The sequence below is a fragment of the Esox lucius genome, chromosome 12 (genome assembly GCF_011004845.1).
Source record: "Esox lucius isolate fEsoLuc1 chromosome 12, fEsoLuc1.pri, whole genome shotgun sequence".
NCBI classification, from domain to species: Eukaryota; Metazoa; Chordata; class Actinopteri; order Esociformes; family Esocidae; genus Esox; species Esox lucius.
Window position 1 is genome coordinate 26,657,289 of NC_047580.1, and position 26,141 is coordinate 26,683,429.

At 45.3% G+C, this 26,141-nt stretch overlaps 1 protein-coding gene across 2 annotated transcripts in view; it reads right to left on the reverse strand.

Moving 5' to 3' along the window:
• magi3a (membrane associated guanylate kinase, WW and PDZ domain containing 3a) overlaps nucleotides 1–26,141 on the reverse strand; it is a 129,407-nt gene that overhangs the window by 7,153 nt on the left and 96,113 nt on the right. For both annotated transcript variants that reach the window (XM_010901601.4, XM_010901603.3), the window contains exons 9-20: nucleotides 19,221–19,327; nucleotides 13,147–13,344; nucleotides 9,774–10,036; nucleotides 9,417–9,575; nucleotides 8,781–8,946; nucleotides 6,663–6,694; nucleotides 4,625–4,823; nucleotides 4,116–4,210; nucleotides 3,752–3,944; nucleotides 2,834–3,034; nucleotides 1,185–1,370; nucleotides 608–704 (exon numbers count right to left, since the gene is read on the reverse strand). In XM_010901601.4, the coding sequence (XP_010899903.1) occupies nucleotides 608–704; nucleotides 1,185–1,370; nucleotides 2,834–3,034; nucleotides 3,752–3,944; nucleotides 4,116–4,210; nucleotides 4,625–4,823; nucleotides 6,663–6,694; nucleotides 8,781–8,946; nucleotides 9,417–9,575; nucleotides 9,774–10,036; nucleotides 13,147–13,344; nucleotides 19,221–19,327 (1,896 nt within the window). The remainder of the gene's footprint in view (nucleotides 1–607; nucleotides 705–1,184; nucleotides 1,371–2,833; nucleotides 3,035–3,751; nucleotides 3,945–4,115; nucleotides 4,211–4,624; nucleotides 4,824–6,662; nucleotides 6,695–8,780; nucleotides 8,947–9,416; nucleotides 9,576–9,773; nucleotides 10,037–13,146; nucleotides 13,345–19,220; nucleotides 19,328–26,141) is intronic.

The following is a 26,141-nucleotide window of genomic DNA, read 5'->3' on the forward strand; positions in this document are numbered from 1 at the left end:
ACAGAACAACCAAGGTTCCTTCATTCAGAGGCATTTCAGTCAGAAGCGTCTCATCCCTTCAGGATGATTATACAGTGTCTGGTAAACTGAAGTAACCACTGATTGCATAATACTTCAATCCTTAACAGATCATTACGCTCCTTTGTTGGAGTTGAGCTGCAGTGATATCTAAAGACAACTCTTAGCAGTGACCAATACCATCTGGGTCTGGGAGGAGAATTTACGCATCTCTCACCCCCCTCCCCTTATTTACAGGGACAGGCCTGACCTTGGTCATGTGTTAGAGATTTCTGAGGAGGGAGGTCTAGACATGAGTAGAGAGAGAGAGAGAGAGAGAGAGAGAGAGAGGGAAGAAAGAGAGTAGGACAGCAGACACAATGAGAGATCCAGAAAAGGGGAGACAGTGAGGCAGAGAGAAAAAGAAAAGGTCAGGGGAGGCTAGAGGGAATTATGGGTGCTGTAGTAATGGATTTATAGACTGACACAGGCAATCTAGTTTAAACAGGAAGATCAAAGACAGAGTGTAGACACACGACTGTGTTAATCCGCCCCTTTCCTCCTCCTCACTATGGCCATGTAACTGTGCGTTGATTGGCCACTCCTGTACCTGTCACTGTGGCTGGCAGGCTGCTGACCCATGGCTCTGTGCTGTGCTGCTGGGCTCTGCTTGGCTGAACTGGTTCCAGATGCAGGAGCACTATTCTCTAGGAGACACACACAAACACACAACATGCAGTATGGCAGCAGTAGCTCTTGCTTTGGGGTTTTGGTAATTGATTATTTAAACCAATCAGGATTTGGCGAAGTGATTTAAGTCCTTGTGCGGATGATACATCGTTTCCACTTGATTCCATAACCACAAAGTCAAAATAAGCTTAAAAAAAAATTTAAAACACAAATTATAGGGCGGAATTAGCGTATGGTAGTTTGCCCGGGGAGTTTTATTTTCTATGAGACTAAGCATTCTTCCTTTGCATAATGTTCATCCCAATGTTAATTGACATTCCCACCAGAAACAGAAAATGGAAAATAACCTATGACAAGATAATTGTACTTCTGGGTAAGATTACACAGACACAAAAACATCTAAATAACTAAAAACTAAATGCACAACTAACGACCTTAACAGCTCCCCGTGCCATCCTATTACCCAGAGTTCAGTGTGTCTGTAGAAGGTCTCTTACCATCCTCCGGCATCACAGACAGCGTGACAGTGTTGCCAGCCTCTTTGATGAGTTGGACAATGTCGTTGTGAGACAGTTCCATTATGGACTGCGAGTTGACCGCCGAGATACGGTCGCCCACCTTTAGTTGACCGCTGCGGTCCGTGGGGCTGCCGTCGATGATGCGGCCAATCTTGTGCGGGATAACTGGAGTGAGAGAGCGAGGGATCAGATGGCAGGCACATTTAGCTCAGCCCTGCCAAGAACAGCGTGGATAGTGCATGTGAATGTTTTTTAAATGACCACATAGGTTATTCATTGCACTAAAGCAGTATTCAATAAGCACTATAAAGCCCTTATATACTATAAAACTACAATAATATACAGTATATACACTACTTATGTTACCAACCTTACATTTTTAAGACGCTTTATATTGTCATTTATCATCTACATGTTGTATATCTTTATATAGTGCTCTACATATTAAGCTGAGACGCATCCTGTCTAATGGGTGTTTCACATTACGTCAGTGTTGTGCACACTGTCCACGTGCAATGTCCTCGGACCGAAACCTTGTTCTTAATAAAGCCCTTTTGATATTGATTGTCATCTATTATTTGAGGTTAATCGAGTACATGTTGGTATCACCGTTTAGAAAAATCAACTCCTTTCACACTTAATGTCCAAATGAGGTTTTTATGTTTAGTATTTGGTTGCCTATCCTTCACATGCAGTAGCTGCCTGAGGTCTGCAACCCACCAGATGCTATCTTCTCTGTTGTTGCTCTACCTGGTCTGCAGCCATCATCACTGTTTAATTCATTCTTGCCAGTCCCACTTTCAGCAAAATAAAAGCAGGATCAATATACTCCTTTTGTTGAAAGACACTAATAGGAGACTTCAAAGGCAAACATAAAGCCTAGAATCAAAACTAGACACTGATGGCTGTCTTACGCCTGCATAAATGATGTGAGGGAACCTACCTGATTAACTAGAAAAAGCCTGTCAAGCCAATTGTCCAAACACTTATGGTGCCTTGAAATATGGGACTATTAAAAAGTGTTACACAGATACCCTCAAACATAAGCTTAGAAACTATACTTCCGCCTCATAGTAATTATGTGAGTTCTAAAAGACAAAATAATGCTTTACTGTTTCAGTAATGACAGTGAAAGTGAGGAAGATATGAAGGGAGTATTGGAAAGAAAGGCCGAGAGATGGCCGTACAGAGTGGGTCAATCCAATGCTGTGTGTCACACAGTAATGAGAGGAGATGGAATCGTATTCAAAGAAAAATGGTGGAAAAAAGGTTATTCTCTGCTTTTTTTTGTCAAGAAGAATAACAACTTAAAATGGAGGCATCGAAATGAGTCTACATTGTTACTGAGAGGAATAAAAGAACAAAGATTATGATTTACATTGAAGTGAGCAGTTTTAATTGGCAGAAACCCCATCCATACAGAGTAGCCAATCATGTCCTCCATTAGAGTCTGCTCTCTGACTAGATAAAAGGTCTAGATAAATGGTCTAGTTCAATGGGTAACATGGGTTTTGAGGTGTAGAGTCTGGGTATGGGGTCAGGGTGTAGGGTCCGGGGTCTGGGTACGGTGTCTGGGGTCAGGGTCTGTGAGGAATAATCTTCATGCCATGTGAAGCTTGGTCTCTCACCTCCAGGAGGAGGCTTGTTTTTGGAGGTGAGGATGACGAACCCAAAGCCTTCGTTGTCTTTGCGTTGCAGGGTGACGTCATAGCTCTCTGGGTGGTGCAGGGAGCTGGCTGTGGGGGCTTCAATGCGGGGGGGCTTGGGGGAACCGTTAACCATGACTGGAGCCACCAGCTGATGACCCCCACCCTCCTCGCCACTGCCCTCTGACAGGGAACAACAGATTTACTGGGGTTCAGTTCACTTACCATTTCAATTTGATGTGACTTCCAAGTTATGTTGTCTATCTAACAGCTATCAAAGGAACTAGTGGTCTATAATATATTAGTCCCTGAAGAATATATTCGTGCCATTCTTAATTTTCAAATGAACTCCAATTTACTGAAAGACTCACTGATGTGTGTACAGATGTATAGTGGGATCTTAATTTGAGACAGTTAGCTAGAGAAAAGTAATCCCACAGTAACAGGATTATGAATTATAATATGACTAATGGACATTTTGCAGGAAAGCTGTCCTGCAACAGGGTGATCTAATTAAGATTCTGCACCTGCATTGCATATCTAACACGAGCACAGAATAGGAAATCGGAAATAATTGGGATATGCTAATATTTGTCAAGTCATTATTTCTCAATCATTCATGAATGTGCTTTCTTGAACTTTTATTTCTCTATGCTTTGATTCAAACCACAAAAAAGTACATGATTTAAGCCTAATTTCTTAATTTTTGATCATGTCTGCTATTACAATACATCAAATTGAAAGCAATTTCCAGTGTTCTGAGCTGTCATATAAACTGATATGTGTAAAACTGAGCTATCTTGTACAGCGTGGGGCCATTTAACTGGTTATGCTGTGTCAATCATCTGCCCCAACTGTATTTAGTATTTCAAAGCTGTCTGGTTTTTCCCACACACACACCCGTTTGAGCCAGTTTCCTGCGGACGGTCAACATGACCTGGCCATTGCGGGCAGCGTTGGTCATCAGCTCCAACACCTGCTTGTGTGACTTGCCCTTGACGGGCACTCCGTCGATGCACATGAGCTCATCACCGGCCCGCAGACGCCCGTCCTTCTCCGCTGCGCCCAGGGGCACGATGGCACCAATGTAAACCTGACCACCACCAAGGACGGGATGACATGTTTTACAGAGTCACATTAAGCATTCCCACGGACCAGAAAGCAGCGCTCCATTGCTTTCGGCCTGAAGCCCAGTTCCAATGGTACCACTGGGCTTTGGTCAATTCTAAGCAGCCCAGAGTGGGCCTTGACGCTGTGTACTTACAGGCTGATCCGGCCCCTCTCCCCCTAAGACGCGGAAACCAAAGCCTGACTCTTGGTTCCTTTTGATGAACACGTCCAGATCCTTGGTGTTAGGGGCTAGATAGGCAGGAAAGACATAACACATGGAGAGAAACACACTGGCGTTGCTACGGATGAATAGGCAAACACTGTGCAGTGAAATTGAAAATAAGACTGATCATCAAACATGGCTGTCAAAGTTAATAGCTTGTCTTGAGTTAACTTCATGTAATTTTTGCACACAATGGTATTTCATCAGGAATAATTTTGTTGTTTGTTGAAAATACACACAAAAAATATCTACAATGGCATGTAAAAACTAGTTAACATTTTGGGTGCATTCAAAATGTTCCAAGCTTTACTTACTGATACATGTTTGGTCAATTCAAGTTACCTGGATTACATTTCTTTGACAGCCCTAATTTCAGATTGCAAGCCGGCAGGTCTCTGTGTAACTGGACCGGGACAGACTGGAGGGGTGTGGATACTCACGTTTGCTGTCCAGCAGTGCCTTGGACTTGAGGTAGAGCTCTGATGGGTCTGGTTTGGGGGAGGCTGAGCGCATGGTGTTAGTGGGGAAGGGAAGGGGCGGGGGAGCCGGGGCCAGCTCTGTGGGACTGAGGGTCTCTGTGCTGGTCGTCATCTCCCTCTCCTGTCTGTCCTGTCTCTGCTGTGACATGGGAGCTGTGCACTGCCACGTGACAAAACAATGATTACATTATCTCTGTTGTGACATGGGAGCTGTGCACTGCCACGCAACAAAACAATGATTACATTATCTCTGTTGTGACATGGGAGCTGTGCACTACCATGCAACAAAACAATGATTACATTATTTCTGCTGTGATATGGGAGCTGTGCACTGCCACGCAACAAAACAATGATTACATTATCTCTGCTGTGACATGGGAGCTGTGCACTGTCACACAACAATGATTACATTATCTCTGCTGTGACATGGGAGCTGTGCACTGTCACACAACAATGATTACATTATCTCTGCTGTGACATGGGAGCTGTGCACAACCACACAACAAAACAAAGGTTACATTATCTCTTCTGTGACATGGGAGCTGTGCACTGCCACACAACAAAACAACGGTTACATTATCCCTGCTGTGACATGGGAGCTGTGCACTGCCACACAACAAAACAACGGTTACATTATCTCTGCTGTGACATGGGAGATGTCCACTGTCACACAACAATGATTACATAATCTCTGCCTTGTTACGTGGACAGTCACACAACAATGTTAGACCCTTAGGAGGAATAGTTTAGGTGTAACAAGACCTTCTTGGAGTTACATTTTTTTACAGTATATTAGTTCACTTTACTACCAATATATTAGAGTTACAGATGCATTTTGGGACTTATTTTTAGCCTGGCAGTGTCACTTTTAAAACCAGTGGGCAAAAATTACAGAAAGCATCATATATATTCTAACTTTATATCCAATATATAAGAGTTAACTTTATATCCAATATATAAGAGTTAACTTTATATCCAATATATTAGAGTTAACTTTATATCCAATATATTAGAGTTAACTTTATATCCAATATATTAGAGTTAACTTTATATCCAATATATTAGAGTTAACTTTATATCCAATATATTACTTCACTTTATTACCAATATATTACTTCACTTTATTACCAATATATTACTTCACTTTATTACCAATATATTACTTCACTTTATTACCAATATATTACTTCACTTTATTACCAATATATTACTTCACTTTATTACCAATATATTACTTCACTTTATTACCAATATATTACTTCACTTTATTACCAATATATTACTTCACTTTATTACCAATATATTACTTCAATTTATTACCAATATCTTATTTAACTATATTACTATATTGTCAATATTAACAGTCCTGAGTCTGAGCCATGTTGTTGGTCTGCCAGCCGATACGGCAGACTCCCCCAGCATGTGAATCAGAGATGGCTGCATCTCTCCAAAAACATGTCTGCTGGGCTTAAAGAACAGAACTGCTGAACACGGTTTAACAGCTAAAACACTGCTGCCTATCAGCCACTACAGTACCAGCCAGGATGTTAAGTAGCTGGTTGCCAGGAGCACATTCACAAACCCCAGTCAACCAGACTGCCTCCAAAAATAACACCAACGCGCATGTGTGTGTGTGTGTGTGTGTGTTTGCAACTCTGAATAACACTACTCTCTACAGCAGATGACTGCTCGCTGGCAGTGTGGGGAAATGAAAACTAAGAGAAAGTTATATCAGTGCTTTAATAATTCACAGGCTGTCTAGTGTTTAAAAGCCCTGTGTTTCAGTTTCTGTTCCCAGAGCCACTCTACACTCAGTGTCCCAATGGCACCCTAATCCCTTTAAACTGGGCCCTTTGCAAAAAGTGATACACTAAACAGGACGTGTTGTGGAGGCTGCCTCCCAACTCCCTGCACAGGCCGTGGGGAGACAGTCTCTGGGAGAGCACAGAGGAGGAGCAGAGGAGAAGCAGGCTAATTAAAAGCATTTATATTAACTTACAGGTTTTAGAGACTTCACTGGAGACGTCTGACCTGGGGGTAAAGAGGGAAAGATAGAGAAACAGGAGGACGTTATTAGATAGAAACATGACTGAATACAGTACAAGAACAGCTTTTATTATGGAGAACAGATTCCCGTGCCTTAGGGACGTTACTGGGTTGTTAAGCAGGAGGTCCAATAGGTTAACACACTATTGACCCCTCTACACTGTAAACTCCATTCTCAAATCACCACCCAAAATGACTGCCTTTCCTTAAGAGACACACTGCCCCACAGAATGACTGGTGGCCGTGAACCTCTGCATCTATACGGCCCTCTGACACTAAAAACCAGCTGGATTGCGGTTCAACTTGACCAGTGTGTGGCGCTACACTCCAGCGCCAGAGCAGAAGGGGCTCTCTAATCTGAGCACAGACACACGGGAGAGGAATGACAGGAGCCAGAGTCACGGCGTTGCGGATCCTCCCGTCTGTAACATTCAGACGTGGTCTCGGCAGGCCCCTTCTCATTTAAAGAAGCTCAGTGACCATGACGTGATGGCCCGGGGGGGGGGGGGGTCTATTACACACAATGCACTGCACTTACTCAGTCACTGGTGACCAAGTTTTCATTGACCAGGGTGAATGGTGACAACCCCCATTGGTACCACCAGTGCCGCCTACGGCCAGCTCCATTACCGCTCAGCGGAAGCACCCTTGACTGAGCTTTTGTGCGGGCGGTTTGGCCCAGCAGGCGAGATCCTGTTCCCCCTCCTGGTGCCCTTCAGAGGTGAAGAGCTGCTCTTACCACCGCCCCCCCCGACCCCTATAACTCTGCCAGGCCAGGCTGTGATCTCCTGCCAGATCCTCTGGCAGTTTCCCTTCACCAGGCCCGCCGCCGCCACCATCCTCCCCCCCCCCCCCGTGTTTTCAGCCTCCTCAGGTTGAACAAGCCCTTCACAGAGCCACGAGCTGGAGCATTATCTCCGAATCCTCAGGACCCTTCAGAACACTGGAGCATTATCTCCGAATCCTCAGGACCCTTCAGAACACTGGAGCATTATCTCCGAATCCTCAGGATTGAGCACTGGAGCACACGTCCATGGGTGAACATAACCTTCAACATCTTTGCTGTACTGGTGCAGGGAGGGCCCTTCAGAGTCTTTGAAGTGGAGAACAGGGCAACAATTACTGCAAAAATGTCCTTCTGCCTCTGCTGTCCAGCTGTCTGGCCGCTGTGATCCCACATCAGAGGTTACAAACTAGAATCTAAGTCCTAACTAGGGAGCTTCCTGAATCTGACTCACACACTCCTCCACCTCTTTTTCCTGCTCCGGTCAGTAACCCATTAGCTATTTGGGTGTGGGCAGATTCCAGGAGTAGGCCATTCAGTGACAGCGTAGTCACTGAAGAGGAGAACCGGGCAACAATTACTCTCCTTCGCACAGACTTCCATCAGTCCAACGTTGCCAGAGTCCAACTCCCATTTGCCTCCCCACCACCTCCTCAAAGTATCATATTCACAGCCCCACTGTTACAGCTGCACAGACCCGCCTGCCTGCTGGGTGGCTGAGGTGCAAATGGGAAATGGATAGAGAGATGGGACTAGAGCATGAAATTGCTTTATTAAACAGAGTGTGTCTGGGTTATCACTAGTTAACAGAGCCACAAAGCCATAAGACCCCCCCATCCATGTTAACACCTCCAACATGGCCCTTATACCATCATGGTCACCCTAGCGGTCCCCACCTCCTTCTCTGTCAAACTACTCCCCAGGTTGTAGCTGTCAATTGTCAAAACGTGTTCTCGGTGAACTCTCCTGGTAAAACAAAGGCTAAATAAAAGCTTCACAAAGTGTACAGTTTGGTCAGGAAGCTCCCCTGAACACCGGTGTGGTGCCTTTAATGAGGGTCAGCGCTGTCACTGATTACCAAGACCTAGGGCATGCAGATGAAGCAGAAGCAGATTTGTAATACACATCTTAGTGTAATTACTGTCAACTCAGCTGACCACCAGAACTGACCTTGCTCAAGGTGTACACAGCTTAATCTTGATTACCTAGCACAAGCACATATTATACAGTGGAAAGTGCTGTGACACACAGCTTTGTAAGACAGCTTAACGGAGATGTCCGTCTCACCTCCTCTCAGGACCAGCACGTTGACCTCGCTGCCCACCGGCAGGTCCTTCAGGATGTCCACCACCTGGGCGTGGCTCAGCGTCTGGACGTTCTGCCGGTTAATCTCCTTGATCACATCCCCCTTCAGAAGGCCCCTGCACCACTGGGCATCCAGGATCATCTTCACCTGGGATCACATTAGACCAGGTAATGTTACACTACGTGGAACAGTTCAGGTTTTATTTACATTACATTAGACCAGGTAATGTTACATTACATTTTATTAGTATCATTCTCTGAAACATAACTTTTTACTGCAGCCTCCATTATGTATACATTTATAAAGCTGGTACAACATCTATTACTGCACAGCGCAAGGCAGTGTTTCCAAAGTCCCTGGCTTTGGAAGCAAGTATACTGCTGGTTTTCATTCAAGCCTTCTAATCAGGGTCTGATTTAGACCTGGGACACCAGGGGATTGTATCAATCAATCACCAGGTACAATAGAAAAACACAAGTACGCTGGGTCATGACATGCGGCAATATAACATCAGTCCAACAGAAGGCAAACTTTAGTAAATTGTTGCAGGTAATAATTTTTCACACAAAAAACAAACAATTCATCACCCAGACATGAATGGCCCAGGGGGCGGGTACCTTCTGGCCCAGGGGGCAGTCCGCGATGGCGAAGCCAAACCCTCCAGGCCCCTTTACCAGGGGCACGGCTACCAACTCCGGCTGTAACAGTGTAGGGTCTGGACCCTCAGGGTAGTGTCTCCCCCCGTTCGTCATGGCTTGGACTGCAGCAGCAGCGGTCTGTCAATCAATCAGTCAACAAATCAAATTAAATCAGTCAAATCAACATCTGAAACCTCTCTTCTTGCCGGGCTTTTAAAGAAAAGGTACCCAGCCTAGATCCGTAACAAATGCAGAAACAGAAGCCCACTGCCAAAGAGGAAGAAACCATGAGAGGAACCCAGCTTAAAGGGGTGCCACGTGCTCATTTGGCTGTACCTGTCTTGGCAGGGTGCCGTCGGGGCTGGTGATATAATGGATGTCCTGGGGGTTTGAGGTTGAAGGGGATACTTCGGAGGGCAGGGCGGCGGCTACATCCCCTGAGGCGTCGTCACTCCCGCTGGTGTCCTCAGGGAGGGGGTAGCCCCGACACAGTACCATGTCCACGTACTGGTTGACTGGGACAGACTGAAACATCTGAACCACGTCAGCATGGGTCTTCCCCAGGACACAATGCCCGTTGATGTCCACGATGACGTCACCTGGCAGAAAGGAGGAAGCGAAGACGATCTGTCAGCATAGGATACTGATGGATATATCCCCGGGATGGGAGTGGACTAGGGTTTACCTGTGATATACCGGTAGTCAACAGACTCAGAGCAATTGAAACACAAATCAGTTTGGATTGCTTTGAGCAATCCACAACAAAGTTCCCATACCAAAGCATATTTTTGGTCAATAGCTGAAATGTGTTTTCTTGAAGTCTGTTCCATAAATTGCTTTGGGGTTGACGAATGAACAAGGAGGTAAGGTACAGCCTAACTATCCCATTTCTCTCACCCTCCATCATTCCAGCATGGGTTTATTAAGTCAGCTGGCCCCAGCCGGATCAATGAAGACCCGGAGAATACTCTCATCTCCAGACAAAAAAAGCGGCAAACTCATCAGGTCTGGCTAGCTCTAACTCCCCTGAAGGATGCACCCAGCACAATCAATAGTGGCTGCTAACAAACACATCCAACATCTCGCTGTTGTTTAAATGAGCTGAACAAACCAACTGAAAGGAGACTGAATGTGTACAAAATAGCCAAACACCATCAGAGAACACTGGTAATTCAGCACATGCAGACACACGGATTGTCAAATGTATAAAAGGTGAAACTGGTCTGATAAGCATTGGTCGAATGCTGACTATTACAGCATGTAAACAACTGAATGGTGAGAATAAGACTAGTCAATGAAATCTAGAATTTCTGGTGCAAATGTAATGTTTACAATTGAATAAAAATCATATTAGACATTCTACTGCAAACTTTTTCTAAAAATATATTTAAAAACGTAGCATGAAATCACTCTGCTACCAGCCGTTTGTAAAGGGGAACAACACTACAATGGTTATCCATTTCACATCTCCTTCAATCTGTAAAGTCCCTCCTTGTAAACAAATCGTTGGTCTGGAAAACAGAGTAGAACGACAAGTAATCCTAGCCAATTAACTCAGGACCCCCCCCCCCCCAAACAACCAGCGGCCCACCAGGAACTCACGTTGGCCAGGAGTGACAGGGACCCACATCTGAGCCAGACAGAGGGGTCACCTTTAAAGACACTCTGTTTACTTGTTTCCATAGCTTTTTTTTACGAGGCCTTTATTGACAGCAGGAATCAAGAGGTGGCCAGATGAAGCGTGTGATAGGTTGAGACGCCGTCCACCCCAGGTCCCTGGCCTGTTACCACTGGACCGGGGCTCCGCACGACTGTGTCCGATTTATTGGGTTGTTCAGGTGACAACACTCTGGAGAGAGTCAGTGACTACCCCTCAAACTCTGCTGTCAACTCTGAAGACCATTGTAATACTACTGATCGAAATGTCTCACAGAACCCGCATGTTCAAAACATCAGCTTATATCGTCGCAGAACTGATAACTGCATGCTATTTATGGAGATACAGGACAGAGGAACTGGGATTGAATACGACGTGTGGACTTTCCATGAGGGTTTTATTTAGTGACTGGCGAGTTAGTTTACATTACTATCCACCACCTACATCTGGCACTCGCCCGTTCTGAACACTGACTTATATCGCCCCCTCGATATCTCCTGTCAGCCTTCGCCACGGCTCCTACCCAGAGATCATTATTATTCATGATTGGTGTTATCTACAATATTTAACACAAGGCAGAAATGTTTTGCACCAGAATAACACCCACCCCCTGAGAAGATCTAGGGATATTGCTCTGGAACCGAATAGGGCAGATTTATTTGTGAACAGAGGAAAGGTAAGAATTGTTTGAATGAACAACATAAGTAGATTTTCCTTGATGGTTTTATTTTGCGTCTCCCAAGTTGGTTTACATTATCATCTAATAAAACACGAAGAGTTTTTTATCCCACAAAGGGGAACACAAGCAGTACGTAGAGCTCATTATATTCTGTTATTTAGAGAAGGAAACATTTTTACATTTAATCCCCATCGATATCGGCTTTGATACCTTATGTCCTATTTCCAATTACAGATCGGGTGTGTGGAGACCTGAATGCTGACATGTATGGTTTGAGACTATAAAAAGTAACTGTTAGTAACTGGCTGACCCTAGCCCAGAGGCAACACAGGGAAGCTGTGATGTGTGGCCAATCCACCACTCTGTATTGGTTTGGTGACCAAGAACAACCCTTAGCCATGAGAGACACATACTCTCCCCCATCCCTTTTGTTTGATTAACACCCTTCATCATTCCCATAGAACCTCACCTCCTTTCCCCAACATGAATGTCCCAGAGAAAGAGGTTGACACAACCAATCATAAAATTGTCAACACCTACTTTTAAAAGGGGCAAATTGTTGACAGATATTTTTTTTTTTTTATATCGAGTCAGGTAAAGGCAGTGACAGGTTCATTTTCAGGTGGGCGTGGCATAAGCTTTGCCTTACTCACAGACGCGCACGCACTCAACCTTTAACTGTGATACAAGATGGGGTCGCTTAAGAGAGCCAATGTCCAGATCACATGATTTGCCTACTTCTAATGACACCACTCCAGAATAAAACACAGCTGCTACCGGCTAACTACGTCATAAGAAATATGTGGTTGGTGAGATGGATACAAACCTATGATATTATTCAAGCAACTATGAATGACACATAACCCAGGGACAACTGGTGGGAACAGGGTGAGGGAGGGATGGAAAAGGAGGGAGGCCAATAGAAAAAGGGAGAAAATCCTTTAGTTGGAAGCACCGGGACTGGTTGCCGTCTGCTCGGTGACGCCATGGTGAATTATCTAAGACAATACGCTAAGGATTTGATCTAACCATCTATAGAATTACTGTTCCGCTAAAGCATCCAAACAGACACTACTTTAGCAGCCCTACGCTAAAATCCTGGCATGTTGATACAGCTCCACTTGAGCTATAGATTTCATGCACCATAAGCGATCTAATATTGGTGACCATAAGCAATCTAATATTGGTGACCATAAGCGATCTAATATAGGTGACCTCACTTAGTGACATGTTTCTGAAATCTAAATTCTGTCCTCACCTCAGATCTGGTCGGTAATTAACTGACTGTGAGTATTACTGCCAAGAGGCGGGGGGGGGGGGGTGTACAATGTATTGTCCATTACTTTTGACCCACGTAGTGTGTTCCCACTCACCAGACGCCATCTTGTTGTCCTGCGCGGCAGGCCCGTCTCCCAGCACGTTCTTCACCTGAAGGAACTCGTCGTGCCGGTCACCCCCAATGATGGTGAAGCCAAACCCCTGGGGGCTCTTCCTCAGAGCTGTCCTCAGAATGGTGCCCTGAAGATGGGCTGGGTCACGCACAAAGCCCCTCACACCCACGCCCGGCTCTTCTGATAGATTGACAGGGTGATGGAGGGATGGAAAAGGAGGGATGGCAATAGAAAAAGGGAGAGAAAAAACCCCACAAAAGAACGATGACAAAAATACAAGCAAAGATCCCTTACGAGAGAGAGAGGACGACAGAGCATGTTCAGGAAGTACTGTATAAATAATTTCCTAATTCTCATGACTGTAATTCCACTAATAGTTCTCGAAACTTAACGCCCCATTAAAGTATTTAAATTGACAAATTAGAGCCTATGAATATGAGGTATTATCATCACGGTTGTATGTCACTGTTCAGCGGTGTTGATCTCAAAGAACCCACGCTAGGCTAGCTGCTAGAGCTAATCCACCATGAGAGAGACGACAGTCACTGACATCATCTATTCCGCCACGCTTATTCTAATACATCCACAAGGGACATCTTAAAAGATTTTGAATGGTCTCGGTTTGTGTGTGCGCGCGCGGGCATAAGACTGACAGACTGACACTGGCACATCCTCACAGGCTGTTAGCCATCTGTCCCCTGTATCATCACAGGGTCTGGCACTGCCATGGTGAAAAGACACTGACAGCTACACGTCACTCAGACTGTCTCTGATTCAAACCAAACTAAAATCACAAAAACACAACATCTAAATCGCTCTTAATCATTTAAAGCTTTCGCTTACAATTCTCAGGCATGAAGTATGTAGCACACAATAAACCGCAAAACCGAGATGACTTACTAATCATCTAATTAAACCAGCCAGGGAAAAAGACAGTCAAAAGACACACAAGGCACCAAGCAGGAACTAATCCTTCTGGACATTGCCTTGGTACTTTCAGAGCCTTCAGAGATGGCGTTCACATACAAACGTTCACATTGAATTTGCTTTGTGATGCCTGCAGGATGGTGCAACAGAATACATTTCCAGGATGCCAACCGTGTGCGCGTGTAAGTATGTGTATTGGTGTGTGTGCACGTGTATTGGTGTGTGGTGCACTGCGGGGGGAAATCCACCTGAATAACCAACTTAACACATGGATGAAAGCAGACAGAGCTGACCCCAGTCTGCAGATGAAGGCTCTCACCATGTGAAAGACACACACTACCATTCACTTCTGCTGGAGCCCAGAGAGATGGGGACCAGCGAGACGCTGAGGGAGGGAGAGAGGGAGAGATTGGAGGACAGCGATGGGTAAGAGGGATAAATAGAGTCAGAGAGATGGATGGAGAGAGAGAGAGAAATACAGGGATGGATGCCGAAACACAGTGGACAGACAGCGAGAATATCAGTTCTCCCAAGCCACCTGACCTTGGATTCCATTGGGCGATTTGTGAGCTGCATAACCTTTAAAGAGAACATTTTAAAGAGACAAGCCCCTCCTCCTTCGCCACACTACATCCCCACAATGTGTCATGGGATTTCCGATTTGCATAATTGCATTGCAATTGGCTGATGAATTCCAGCACTCAGAGAAAACTGATTATGCTGAGTGTGATTAACATGACATTCGCACATACAAGCCGCGTGTCACTAAGCTGTTTGTGTGTGAGCGTATACAGGCCAGAGAGAGAGAGAGAGAGAGAAAGAGGGAGAGAGGGAGAGAGACCGAGAGAAGAGAGAAAACTCTACACCCCAACGTGCTACACCCCAACAGTTTTGTCTGTTGGTGACGGGATTAAGCCCTTCCATCAGAACCTCAAAGCACATTCACTGTCAGAGCATCCCATCCCCATCACCTCCACCGTCACCGCACCTCACATCAATGCCATGAAGAGGAAAGGATCAGAGTGGTGGCAGGAGTGGTGGGAAGAGTGGGTGGGAGGGCGGGCTCCTATATGTTAACACAGCCCTGACTGAGTCATGCTAACAGAAAGATCATGTTCCATTTCCCAGGCATGCAACTCGCTGGGATTCTATGAAATGCCATGTAGCAAGGAGTGTGAGCACTGGGCAATCCCTGTCGGCCCTGTCCCCCATGGCCCTGTCCCCAACCCCCAAGGCCCTGTCCCCAACCCCCACGGCCCTGTCCCCCATGGCCCTGTCCCCGTCCCCGTCCCCCATGGCCCTGTCCCCGTCCCCCACGGCCCTGTCACCCCATGACCCTGTCCCCAACCCCCACGGCCCTGTCACCCCACGACCCTGTCCGCAACCCCCCACGACCCTGTCCCCAACCCCCAACGGCCCTGTCCCCAACCCCCAACGGCCCTGTCCCCAACCCCCACGGCCCTGTCACCCCACGACCCTGTCCGCAACCCCCCACGACCCTGTCCCCAACGGCCCTGTCCCCAACCCCCAACGGCCCTGTCCCCAACCCCCAACGGCCCTGTCACCCCACGACCCTGTCCCCAACCCCCAACGGCCCTGTCCCCAACCCCCAACGGCCCTGTCCCCAACCCCCAAAAGCCCTGTCCCCCACGGCCCTGTCCCCAACCCCCAAAGGCCCTGTCACCCCACAGCCCTGTCCCTATCCCACAACAGCCCTGTCCCCCACAACCTTGTCAAAACAACACTTGAAAACACTCCAGGTGGCAGCGCACCCCTCTGGGCCAATCTCCACCCCACTCCCATTCGCTCGCTGGGAGACAGGCTGCTCATTAACAACCCCGGGGGGAGTGGGGGAGCAGAGAAGTCTGTCAGAGCAGAACAGAGAAGCACCCTGGGAAAAATAGGGGATCCGCTAAAAGAACAATCCAGGAAGTAGTACATAGGGACAGGGGCACTTTTAGGTGGACTAACAGGGACAGTCCCCAACAGCACCCTACTCCCTCAATACTGCCCTACTTTCAGTGACAGCCCTGTGGGCCCAGGTCTAAAGTGGTAAACTATAATGGGAAGAGATACATTTTGTATGCAATGAGCAAGGAGTTCTTTCCCATGATGCTACTGTGTGTTGGGACATTAAGGGATCAGGCTGTTGACCAGTTGCTATGGAACCTGTAGTTTATTATATAGAAACTGGGAGTGCGCTTGCAATTTTACTAAATTAAATGTCAATGAACTACTGTACCAATCCTTTCTGAGATGTCATGTTGATCCACAGTGATTGTGATTTGGTCATACAGGCTAGACTTCCACAAGAAGTAGAATCATTTTCAAAAAATATCTAATAACTATCCATCAATCAACAGGTACATTTATTTTGCCTAAGTTAGTTGTGGTCTGTGCCTGCCCGCCTGCCTGACTCTTGTTAAATAGCGTAGTGGTTAGAGACGCAAGCTACGGAACAACAGGTCCCACGTTCGACTCCTGTTGCAGTCAAAACACATTAAGCCTTAGGCTTTGTTCAGGACAGATAAAAGCTTTGTTAGTTATAACCTTATGTAGATACGTAATCGGAAGGCTAAAATAAAACAGTTCTGGTGGATATCAGGATTTGTTCTGGACAGACAAGCACTTTGCTGGCTACACGATTCTCTCGTCTTTACACTTGACGAAAAAGTCCGTAATCGTCACCTATATTTATAGATACTGTATCGATGTCATTCACGAATGGGTAATTAGCTGTTAAAACGGCCAGTGGCCGTCATACATTTCATAGATGCTATTTGTGGTAGAGGTAAACTTAATAAGAAACGTTACTCTGTTTAACACGATGGTTAATGGTGTCTAACAAAATATTCAAACTTGGCTTGATTTTAATGCGTGACAATATTACAATGTCAAGAGGCTATAACGACACCTGGCAACTGTACAGCTCTGTGGTGTAGTGGTTTCACGTGGGCGACCCGGGTTCGAATCTTGAGAGAGCAACCATGATCAACACACAAGCCTGGTTTCTTGTTTAGAACGGGTAAATGACACACTGCAGTTGCTAATTGTCCTAGTTATAGAATAATGTGATTGATTCATTTGTGTCCGCTTTTATTACAATAGAAGCACCTAATTAATTTCAGTGTGGAGTGTCTGCTTGGTAAATGTCGATGTGTGGCCAGCTTAATAAGGGAGGATGAATAATTTATCAAAATAAACTGAAGACATAAATATATATTCATTTATATAATTTCTCGCTTTGATTTTTCACATTTATCTCACTGTATTATAAATTATATTTTGTCAAACATTTGTTATTGAAAACTCATGAGGAAAATTGTTGAAAAAAATGAATCTGGACATAATAGTGTTTTGACACTGCTATTAATGAATAAGGAAACAACAACATTAACATCATCAACATACATGTTTTAAGAACATAAGAGGTCATGGTAACATAATTGTTCAAGAGGATTCCACTAAAGCAGGTGCCAATGAATGAGACCTAAACAAGTGCTAAGGTTTCTTAATTTCATTGATATAAATAACAGAACATTGTTTGTCTTGCGTACTGTACTGATGCCAAGTAGAGCATTTATTCTAAATTCTTTAAGTGGATCTCATTCCAACGCTTGGGCCTCTGGTTCCAACGCTCGGGCCTCTGGTTCCAACGCTCGGGCCTCTGGTTCCAACGCTCGGGCCTCTGGTTCCAACGCTCGGATAACAGTAATGCTCAGTGCAAAGCAGTGAAACCCAAGGAACATGCCATCCATCCATGATCAGAGGTTTTTTTAAGGTTGTCATGGATCGGTTTGTTTTAAGGTCGTCATGGGTTGGTGTTTTAAGGTCATCATGGGTTGGTCATTGAGGTAATACTGGTTTGTTCCAGGAAAACATCAAGTCTGAGGGGGGTCATGGAGAGTCATTACAAACAGAGCCTCTGGGGTCTGGCTGTCATTAAAAGTATTGTGAGTCATCCTCTGTGGTCTGAATGTTGTTACCAATCCTGATCTGTTCTGTGGCAACTGACTGGTCCTCACAGAGTTGGATCAGCAGAGAAGCATGTCTAAATGACTGCATGATCAGTATCCTTTCCTATATCCTTCTGAACATAAGAGATTAAGAATTATTCGGAACAGGCCAGGCCTAGGGAACTCATTCAGATTGGAAAGTCTCAACGACAACCTTCCTCAGTCCATTGAAAACAAACTACCATCATTCTCTGTCCGTCTTAATCTCGCTGTCAGTCCGTCTGTATCTCGCTGTCAGTCCGTCTGTATCTCGCTGTCAGTCCGTCTGTATCTCGCTGTCAGTCCGTCTGTATCTCGTTGTCAGTCCGTCTGTATCTCGCTGTCAGTCCGTCTGTATCTCGCTGTCAGTCCGTCTGTATCTCGCTGTCAGTCCGTCTGTATCTCGCTGTCAGTCCGTCTGTATCTCGCTGTCAGTCTGTCTGTATCTCGCTGTCAGTCTGTCTGTATCTCGCTCTCTCTGTCTGCAGCTCGTTCTCGGTCTGTCTGCATCTCGCTGTCGGTCTGTCTCTCAAATGAATGAAATGATCTCACGCTCCTTGTCTCTCATTCACTCACTCCCTCCGTCAATTTAATTTAAATTCAAGAGCTTCAGTGGCAGGGGAAACATTTGTTTACACTGCAAAAGCAATCTCTCTCTCTCTCTGTCTCAAATTGGCACCAACTTGTGGAACTGAGAATGAGACTAGTCCTATATCCTGTTAGCTCTTATCTCAACTTCATTTTTAAGAAGTAATTGTGTCCCTCTGTGACCAAAAGAGAGTGGTCATGCTTCCATTCTACAAAATTATTTAGTATTTGTTCACCTTTAAAACTAGAAATCCACCTAGAAACCACCATTGTCGCTAGCCCTAAGCTCTTCAGGCATGGTTCGCCGTATTCCTCGAAATAATCAATTTCCCCGAGCCAGAGAACGTGCCTTCTCTCCCCTGATAGGCCAGGAAATCTGAGCTGGCACTCCCTATTCAAGTGACGTCGCAGAGTTCACACACTTCAGCCCAGCCCCTCAGACAGCATGGAGGGGAATGGGGACAATAGGCTACATCAGTCAGTCAATGTGCAGAAACGCATCCCCTGCTCAGCTGAGGTGACAATGGACTGGTTGGGAGGAGTTACCTGATGGTGTGGAAGCCCCCTGAGGGACAGGGGAGGGGGTGTCCAGGCTAAGCTTCCTCTTGGCCTCCAACACTGGGTTCTCAAACTGGGTCTTCTGGTTGATGTGGCTGCAACACAGATTAGAGGCAAGATCACAATTAAAGGCAGGTTCCCCGACAAGGTGAAACTGACTAAAAGGCTGTGAGGCTTTAGTGATTTCACAGCTTTCTTTTAAGTATTTTATTCTCCACTTAGAAGAGGTGACCCCATTTAGTCCACTGCTTGATTACTTTCTCAATAGGCTGTTGGTTGACCGTGATTTTACAGTTGAGCAGTCACAAATGGATTTTTTGGTAATGGTACAGGAGACATCAGTCTGATTTGCGCCTGTCTCGGGGCTAAACCTTCGGTGTTTTGCATTTTGAAAGCGCAGGTATATGCCAGGCCTATCCACTATGACATTTTCAAATTCCAAATGTTTCTATTTAAATTGACCTGCCTCGATTACCCAAATCGTCTCATCCGTCCTCCAAATCACACACTCTCGTTGGGCTTACCTGCAGCAGCACGGAGAGTGGCGCAGGTTTGCACAACACGCAAACCCACTCGGACCGATGTCTTGTGTGTCTAGATTTATCCACGGACGACTGGGTGAAGTCAGGGCCAGCCCTACCACCCTACCAGAAATATGACACACAGTCATCTGTTTGTGTTCATTTGGCTGTGTTTTCTCATTGGTTAACAGTACAACGGCCTATTCATTTCTGAATTTCCCAGAATTCCCCACGTCTACTCAGTTCACACACAGTAGTTACTGGCATTCTTCATCGCTATCCGCTATCCATACCGTTCCATCATACTTAAGGCCCCAGTAGACCTCGGCTGCACGGAGCATTGAGCCATTTCTCTCCTGGGCAGTCAAACACGGTCTGCTCACATACTTCTAATGTTTCGCTTCTTAAATAAATGGGCGCAAAGAGTAGGGAGAGTGGTAATATTACCCCGTACAGTAAGAGGTGCCCAAACCTCTGACCAATCAAAATATGCGAAGCCTAGCGAAACAAAAGGAAGATAAATCACAAAGAATCACATGCACAAACTGCTTGAAACTATTGTTTTTATAAATGTTAGCTTTTGGCCCATAGGTTTTGCATGTCACAGTAACATGTAGCCTACTTCATCTGTTAACAGGCTTCTACTACACTGGCTACTGGGTTTGGTTAAACACCACGCCGCCTTACGGCTTACACAGATTTCCAGTAGTGGCTGAAACTTCAGTAGGTTCATCTCTCTCTCACACCTGGCTGACCTAGGATCAATAAAGCAGGCTGTGTGCCTCCTGTTCCCTGTTAGCGTTTGGTAGCCAGACTGCCAGGTCAGCCCTTTATGTTTAAACATCCCCAACGATAGAGGAGGAGATCCCCAGGTTGCATGTAAAACAAGGCAAGCAGCTCATCTGCATAATGTGCCTTTGCTCTAAGAGTAGCTTGGTAGAAGTCGTGACTGGCTTTATTAACATAGGCGGAACAGAAGCCATACAGCTTGCTGAATTCAATGCAGGCTGGGTGCTATGTGCGTTGGTGTAGGTGCCAAGGTGTGTGTGCTGTTGTTTGTGCGTGGCCGTGAGTTTGTTTGCACGCCATTGTTTGTGCATGGGTGTGTGTGTGTGTGGGCGTGTGTTTGTGCACGTTGCTCTGCGCTAGTCGATGTTTTGAGGAAAAGTTATGTTTGTGCTGGGAATGACTCATCCTGAGAGTTATTCCCCATATCCAATCAGGGAAGAGAATTGCTCCTCTGTGAGCAGAGCGCGCTCAGTCCACTCCGCTCCTTTGATGGTCGTGGCCCTTGTTTTGTATTTTGGTTAGGAAATAATGAGCCATTGTGTCCGACTGTATTCACTCAAAACAAGAAGGGACAGAAAAAAGCCTTAGTTGTAATGATGACCCCTTAGCATAAACCGATTATGTTCCAGTAGCCTCACACCGCATTTCTCTTCATCCTCCTTTTCCTCTCAATCTCTCTCTTTGAAGAATAATGGCAATGAAGTCAAATAAACATCAGGCTGTTGTTTCTGTCCCGCTTCAGAATGGAATCAATCTGTCCTCCCCCGATCCTCCTCTTCTCCTCTTCCTTTGGGTTTCTCAGAGGGATAATGTTTGACTGCCATCCCCAGTGTTCCCTGAACCAGGCTGGAATATCTTCAGAGAACACCAGGGGAATGCTGGATAGGAAACCCAGACTTAACTAAACACAACCAGTAACACAGCAACAGAATGGCTTGGGGGTGGGGGTGATCGGGAAGAGTTTTACAACACAACGTACTTTATTTCTGCCCTTGTTGTCTGTTAAACAAAATAAGCTTGCATCTGTATATTTAGTTTTTTTGTGTTCTATCAAATAACAATTAAACAAGCTCAGGGCTGCCTCTCCAGCATCTCTCCATGTATTCAACGTGGTCTATGGAAACAAACACTAGCTCATGAAATAAACACTCAGGATCAAAGCCACTTCTATTGACAACAAATGAGAAGAAAAAGTGCGACTTACGATTCCAGGAGAATATCATCACGATAAATGTTACTACCATTACAATAAACAAGCATACAGACCCTTCAATGAAGGAGGTAGAGAGTCTGAAGTGATGGAAAATGTAGAATTCAAGATGGCAGCATTCATTTCTTATTTTGCTATAGAGCCACGACACGTTGACACGGTAACGCAGCTGTGTCGATGTGTCTCTTGGTTGTTCAGGTGAATGAGCAGGACTGACACAGAGAGAGTCACATGTTTAAATCTGTACATGTTGATTTGGTTGACTAGGTGAGGTGTTGTGTATCATGACCACGCTGTCAATTTGTAGAACAAATAAGGATCACAAGGCTTCCTTGGGCGAAACCACTTTCTCATTACAGAAATGGCCGGTGACATTTACAGAACTGTGCCCTAATATGTAGAACATGGTGTCACAAAGTACACTGAACAAACATATAAACTGTACATAAGGATAATCATATTTCATAAGCTGAAATAAAACATTTTCCAGGCGTACAAAAAGCCTATTTCTCAAATGGGCACAAATGTGTTTACATCCCTGTTAGTGAGCATGTCTCCTTCGACAAGAGCATTTTAAGAAGCTGATAAAACTGCATGATCATTACACAAGTCTATCATGAGTTACACTTTATTTACAAGTCAACATCATCTGTATACGATCTACAGATATTCATATTATCAAAAAACAAAGTAAACGCTCGCTAAGCTTAAGTTTAGAATAAGTATTAGAGTTAGGAAAAGGTTTAAGGTTAGGGATAGGATAAGGATTAAGGTTAGAGTTAGTGTTAGTAGATTGTTAAATGCAATATTATTGATAGTATGTGGATAGTCGGTAAAACCATGTCCTAGAAACCTTAGAAGGCTACTTCACTGCACAGTAAAATGCACAGTTTGGCAGTTGTAATTCCGACAGCAGGAATTTCCACCAAAACTACTGCCAGAAAATGTACTGTTCATTTCCTTCAGTATGCCACGTAAAATGTTGTTCAGAGAATTTGGCAGTGTTTCCGAGCAACCACACAACCGCTGACCATGCGTAACCACGCCAAACAAGGACTTCTACGTCCGGCTTCTTCACCTGTGGGATCTTCTGTGACTGACCAATCGGAGAGCAGATGGAACTGTGGGTTTGCACAACCACAGAATAATGACACAAATGACCCGAAACGTCTCAGGGAAGTCCATCGACATGCTCATCGTCTTCACCAGGGTCTTGACCTCACTGCAGTTCGTTGTCATAACTTCAGTTATCAATTGCTCAACTGCAATGGCCACTGGGAAGCTGGAGAAGTGTGCTCTTCACGGATTCCCAGTTTTAGTTTTATCTGTCAGGTAGTTATCGATGACCAACAGAGGCATACCTGTATTCCCAGTCATGTGAAATGCATAGATCAGAGACTTAATATTATTTTACAACAGACTAATATCCTTATATAGACTGTAACTCAGTAAAATCCTGGAAATATTATTTTCTTTATTGTGAGATGTTTCTCCGCACTGAACATGTCTATTAATACACGGCTCAAAAAAATGAAGGGAACACTTAAATCACTCATTGGGTCTCGATGAACGAAATCTATTCAAGATCACTATCTTTACTGAACCTTTTGTAATTCGTTGAGAACAAAACGACGTAACAACGGTCAATGGAAACCAAAATCAAAGATTGAGGTCTGGATTCAAACTCAAAATCAAAGTAAACAATTTGATTTTGAGTTTGTTCCAACTTGAGTGAATTTCATCACGGCTACTCATAATGTGACTTAGTAGTGTGTATGGCCCCCACGTGCCTGTATGCACTCCTGACAACATCAGGGCATGCCCCTGATGAGATGGCAGATGATATCTTGGGGGATCTCCTCCCAGACCTGGATCAGGGCATCAGTGAGCTCCTGGACAGTCTGTGGCACTACTTGGTGGTGCCGGATGCACCAATACATTACATCCCAGATGTTCTCAATTTGATTCAGGTCTGGGGAACGTGAGGACCAGTCAATGGCATCAATGCCTTTGTCATCCAGGAACTGCCTACACACTCTGGCCACATGAGGTTGGACATTGTCCTGCACCAGGAGGAACCCATGGCCCACTGCACCAGCATAAGGTCTGATGATGGGTCTGAGGATTTTATCCCGGTACCTAATAGCAGTCAGGGTACCATTGGCTAACGCGTAGAGATCTGAGACCCTCCGAGGATACGCCTCCCCAGACCATCACTGACCCACCGCCAAACTGGTCATGCTGGATGATGTTACAGGCAGCATAACGTTCACCACAGCGTCTCCAGACTCTTTCACATGCTCAGTGTGAACTGCTCTCATCTGTGAAGAGAACGGGGCGCCAATGTCGGACCTGCCAATTCGGGTGTTCCCTGGCGAATGCCAATCGAGCTGCACGGTGCTGGGCTGTGAGCACAGGTCCCAATAGAGGATGTTGGGCCCTCATGCCACCCTAATAGAGTCTGTTTCTGACAGTTTGGTCAGAAACATGCACACTAGTAGACCGCTGGGGGCAATTTGTAGGGCTCTGGCAGTGCTCCTCCTGTTCCTCCTCGCACAAAGGAACAGATACCAGTCCTGCTGCTGGGTTGATGTCCTTCTACGTCTCTGTCCATGTCTCCTCGTGTAACGGCCCGTCTCCTGGTATCTCCTCCATGCTCTTAAGACTTTACTGGGAGACACAGTAAACATTCTTGCAACGGCATGTATGGATGTGCCATCCTGGAGGAGCTGGACTACCTGTGCAATCTGAATGGGCTGCAGGTACCGCCTCATGCTACCAGTAGTGACAAGGACACTAGCAAAATGCAAAACCTTAGAAGAATCAGTCAGGAAGGATAAGGAGAGAGCAATTGTCTGTGGCCACCACCTGCAAAACCGTTCCCTTTTTAGAGGTTGTCTTGCTGTTGCCTCTCCAGTGCACCTGTTGTCACTTCCATTTGCACCAAAACAGGAGACATTGATTCACAATTGTTTATGGTTCCTAACTGGAAAGACTGATATCCCTGAAGTTTAACTGACTTGGTTATATAGTGTGCTGATTACGTGTTCCCTTAATTTTTTTTAGCAATGTATATGTGGGTTTGGGTGAATTCTGAAATGAGAAATCATCCAAACATCGTTGATAGGTGATGGAACAGTCTTTCAGGGAAAAGTCCATATCTTTTGTAAATCTGATGATATGGCTGTATTGTTTGCACTAAGTATATTATATATTCTGTTTAGCCCTGTAGACTGATCTGTATATCTGTAGGTCTTTATATGCACTTGTACCCTATATATTTTTGCCAGACATCTAAAAATGAAAATGTTTAGGACCAGACTTGTCAAGTGGATTGTTATTTCTATTTCATGACATGGGCAAGCTCTAACTTTCTCCACTGCCACCTAAGATACACTGGAGAGCGGCAACCCGCAAAGAAACAAACCTCCAATTTATTTCCAATGAAAGGAAAAGCAGCGAGGAGCGGGTTGGCCGGAGGACTGATGGGCAAGCCAGAGAGCAGTAGGAGCACAGCGGCCCTTTGCCCACCCCGGTTCCTACCACTTTCCTTTCATTGGAAATAAATAGGCGCCAGTGTTTCCCCATGTGGGGCTTCGGTCTGGTGTATGATGGGCATGAGGCTATTTTCTGACAGTTAGGCTTTTAGAGGCGCAGCCATAATTGTCACATTGATTTGATCCATATCTGTGATTTCCAAAGCTCTTTCACTGAGCGTCATAGGTTGACGGTCAGTGGAGATGATATGTCCCTGTCCCAAAACTGATACAATCAATGTGCCAGTTGAGCTGTCCGAAATCAGATGGACTTGGCGGGAAAGGAAAGTCTGTCTTTGTTGGTAGAGCCTGAATGTAATAACGGTCATATTTTATCCGAGAACTGGCCGCAAATTATCCTGTCCAGTAGAAGCTAACTTAGCCTATGGACAAAAACGTTTCTAAATAAACCGATTCATTTTTTGAACTGGATAATATATTTTTTTTACAGTGGCAGTCATGTCACTACTGAGAGAAAAAGATTTGTAGATGTTTAAACACCCATCTGCAAGCAAGGACCGAGAGAGAGAACAGCAAGGAGCTCTGGAAGGCGGGACCTTTTGCTAACCAATCCGGTGACTTGGTGAGTTTGACGGCTCCCTCGGTTTCTGTGTAATGCAAAAGGCTGTTCAGGGTAAGACCGCGGCAGTCATTTTGTCAATACTGTACAGCCATGTTAATGCAATTGCCGTGAAAGTGTGCACAGCATGTATTCATTGTAATTTCATGCCAATGGCTTGCTTTTCAGCCGGAAGATGTTTTGGAACTAGCAAATTAGCTAGCTAACTCTAGTACTGCTCACAAGCTGAAGTCATGGTGTGTTCCAGTAGTATCCAATTCATAGTAACCTAAT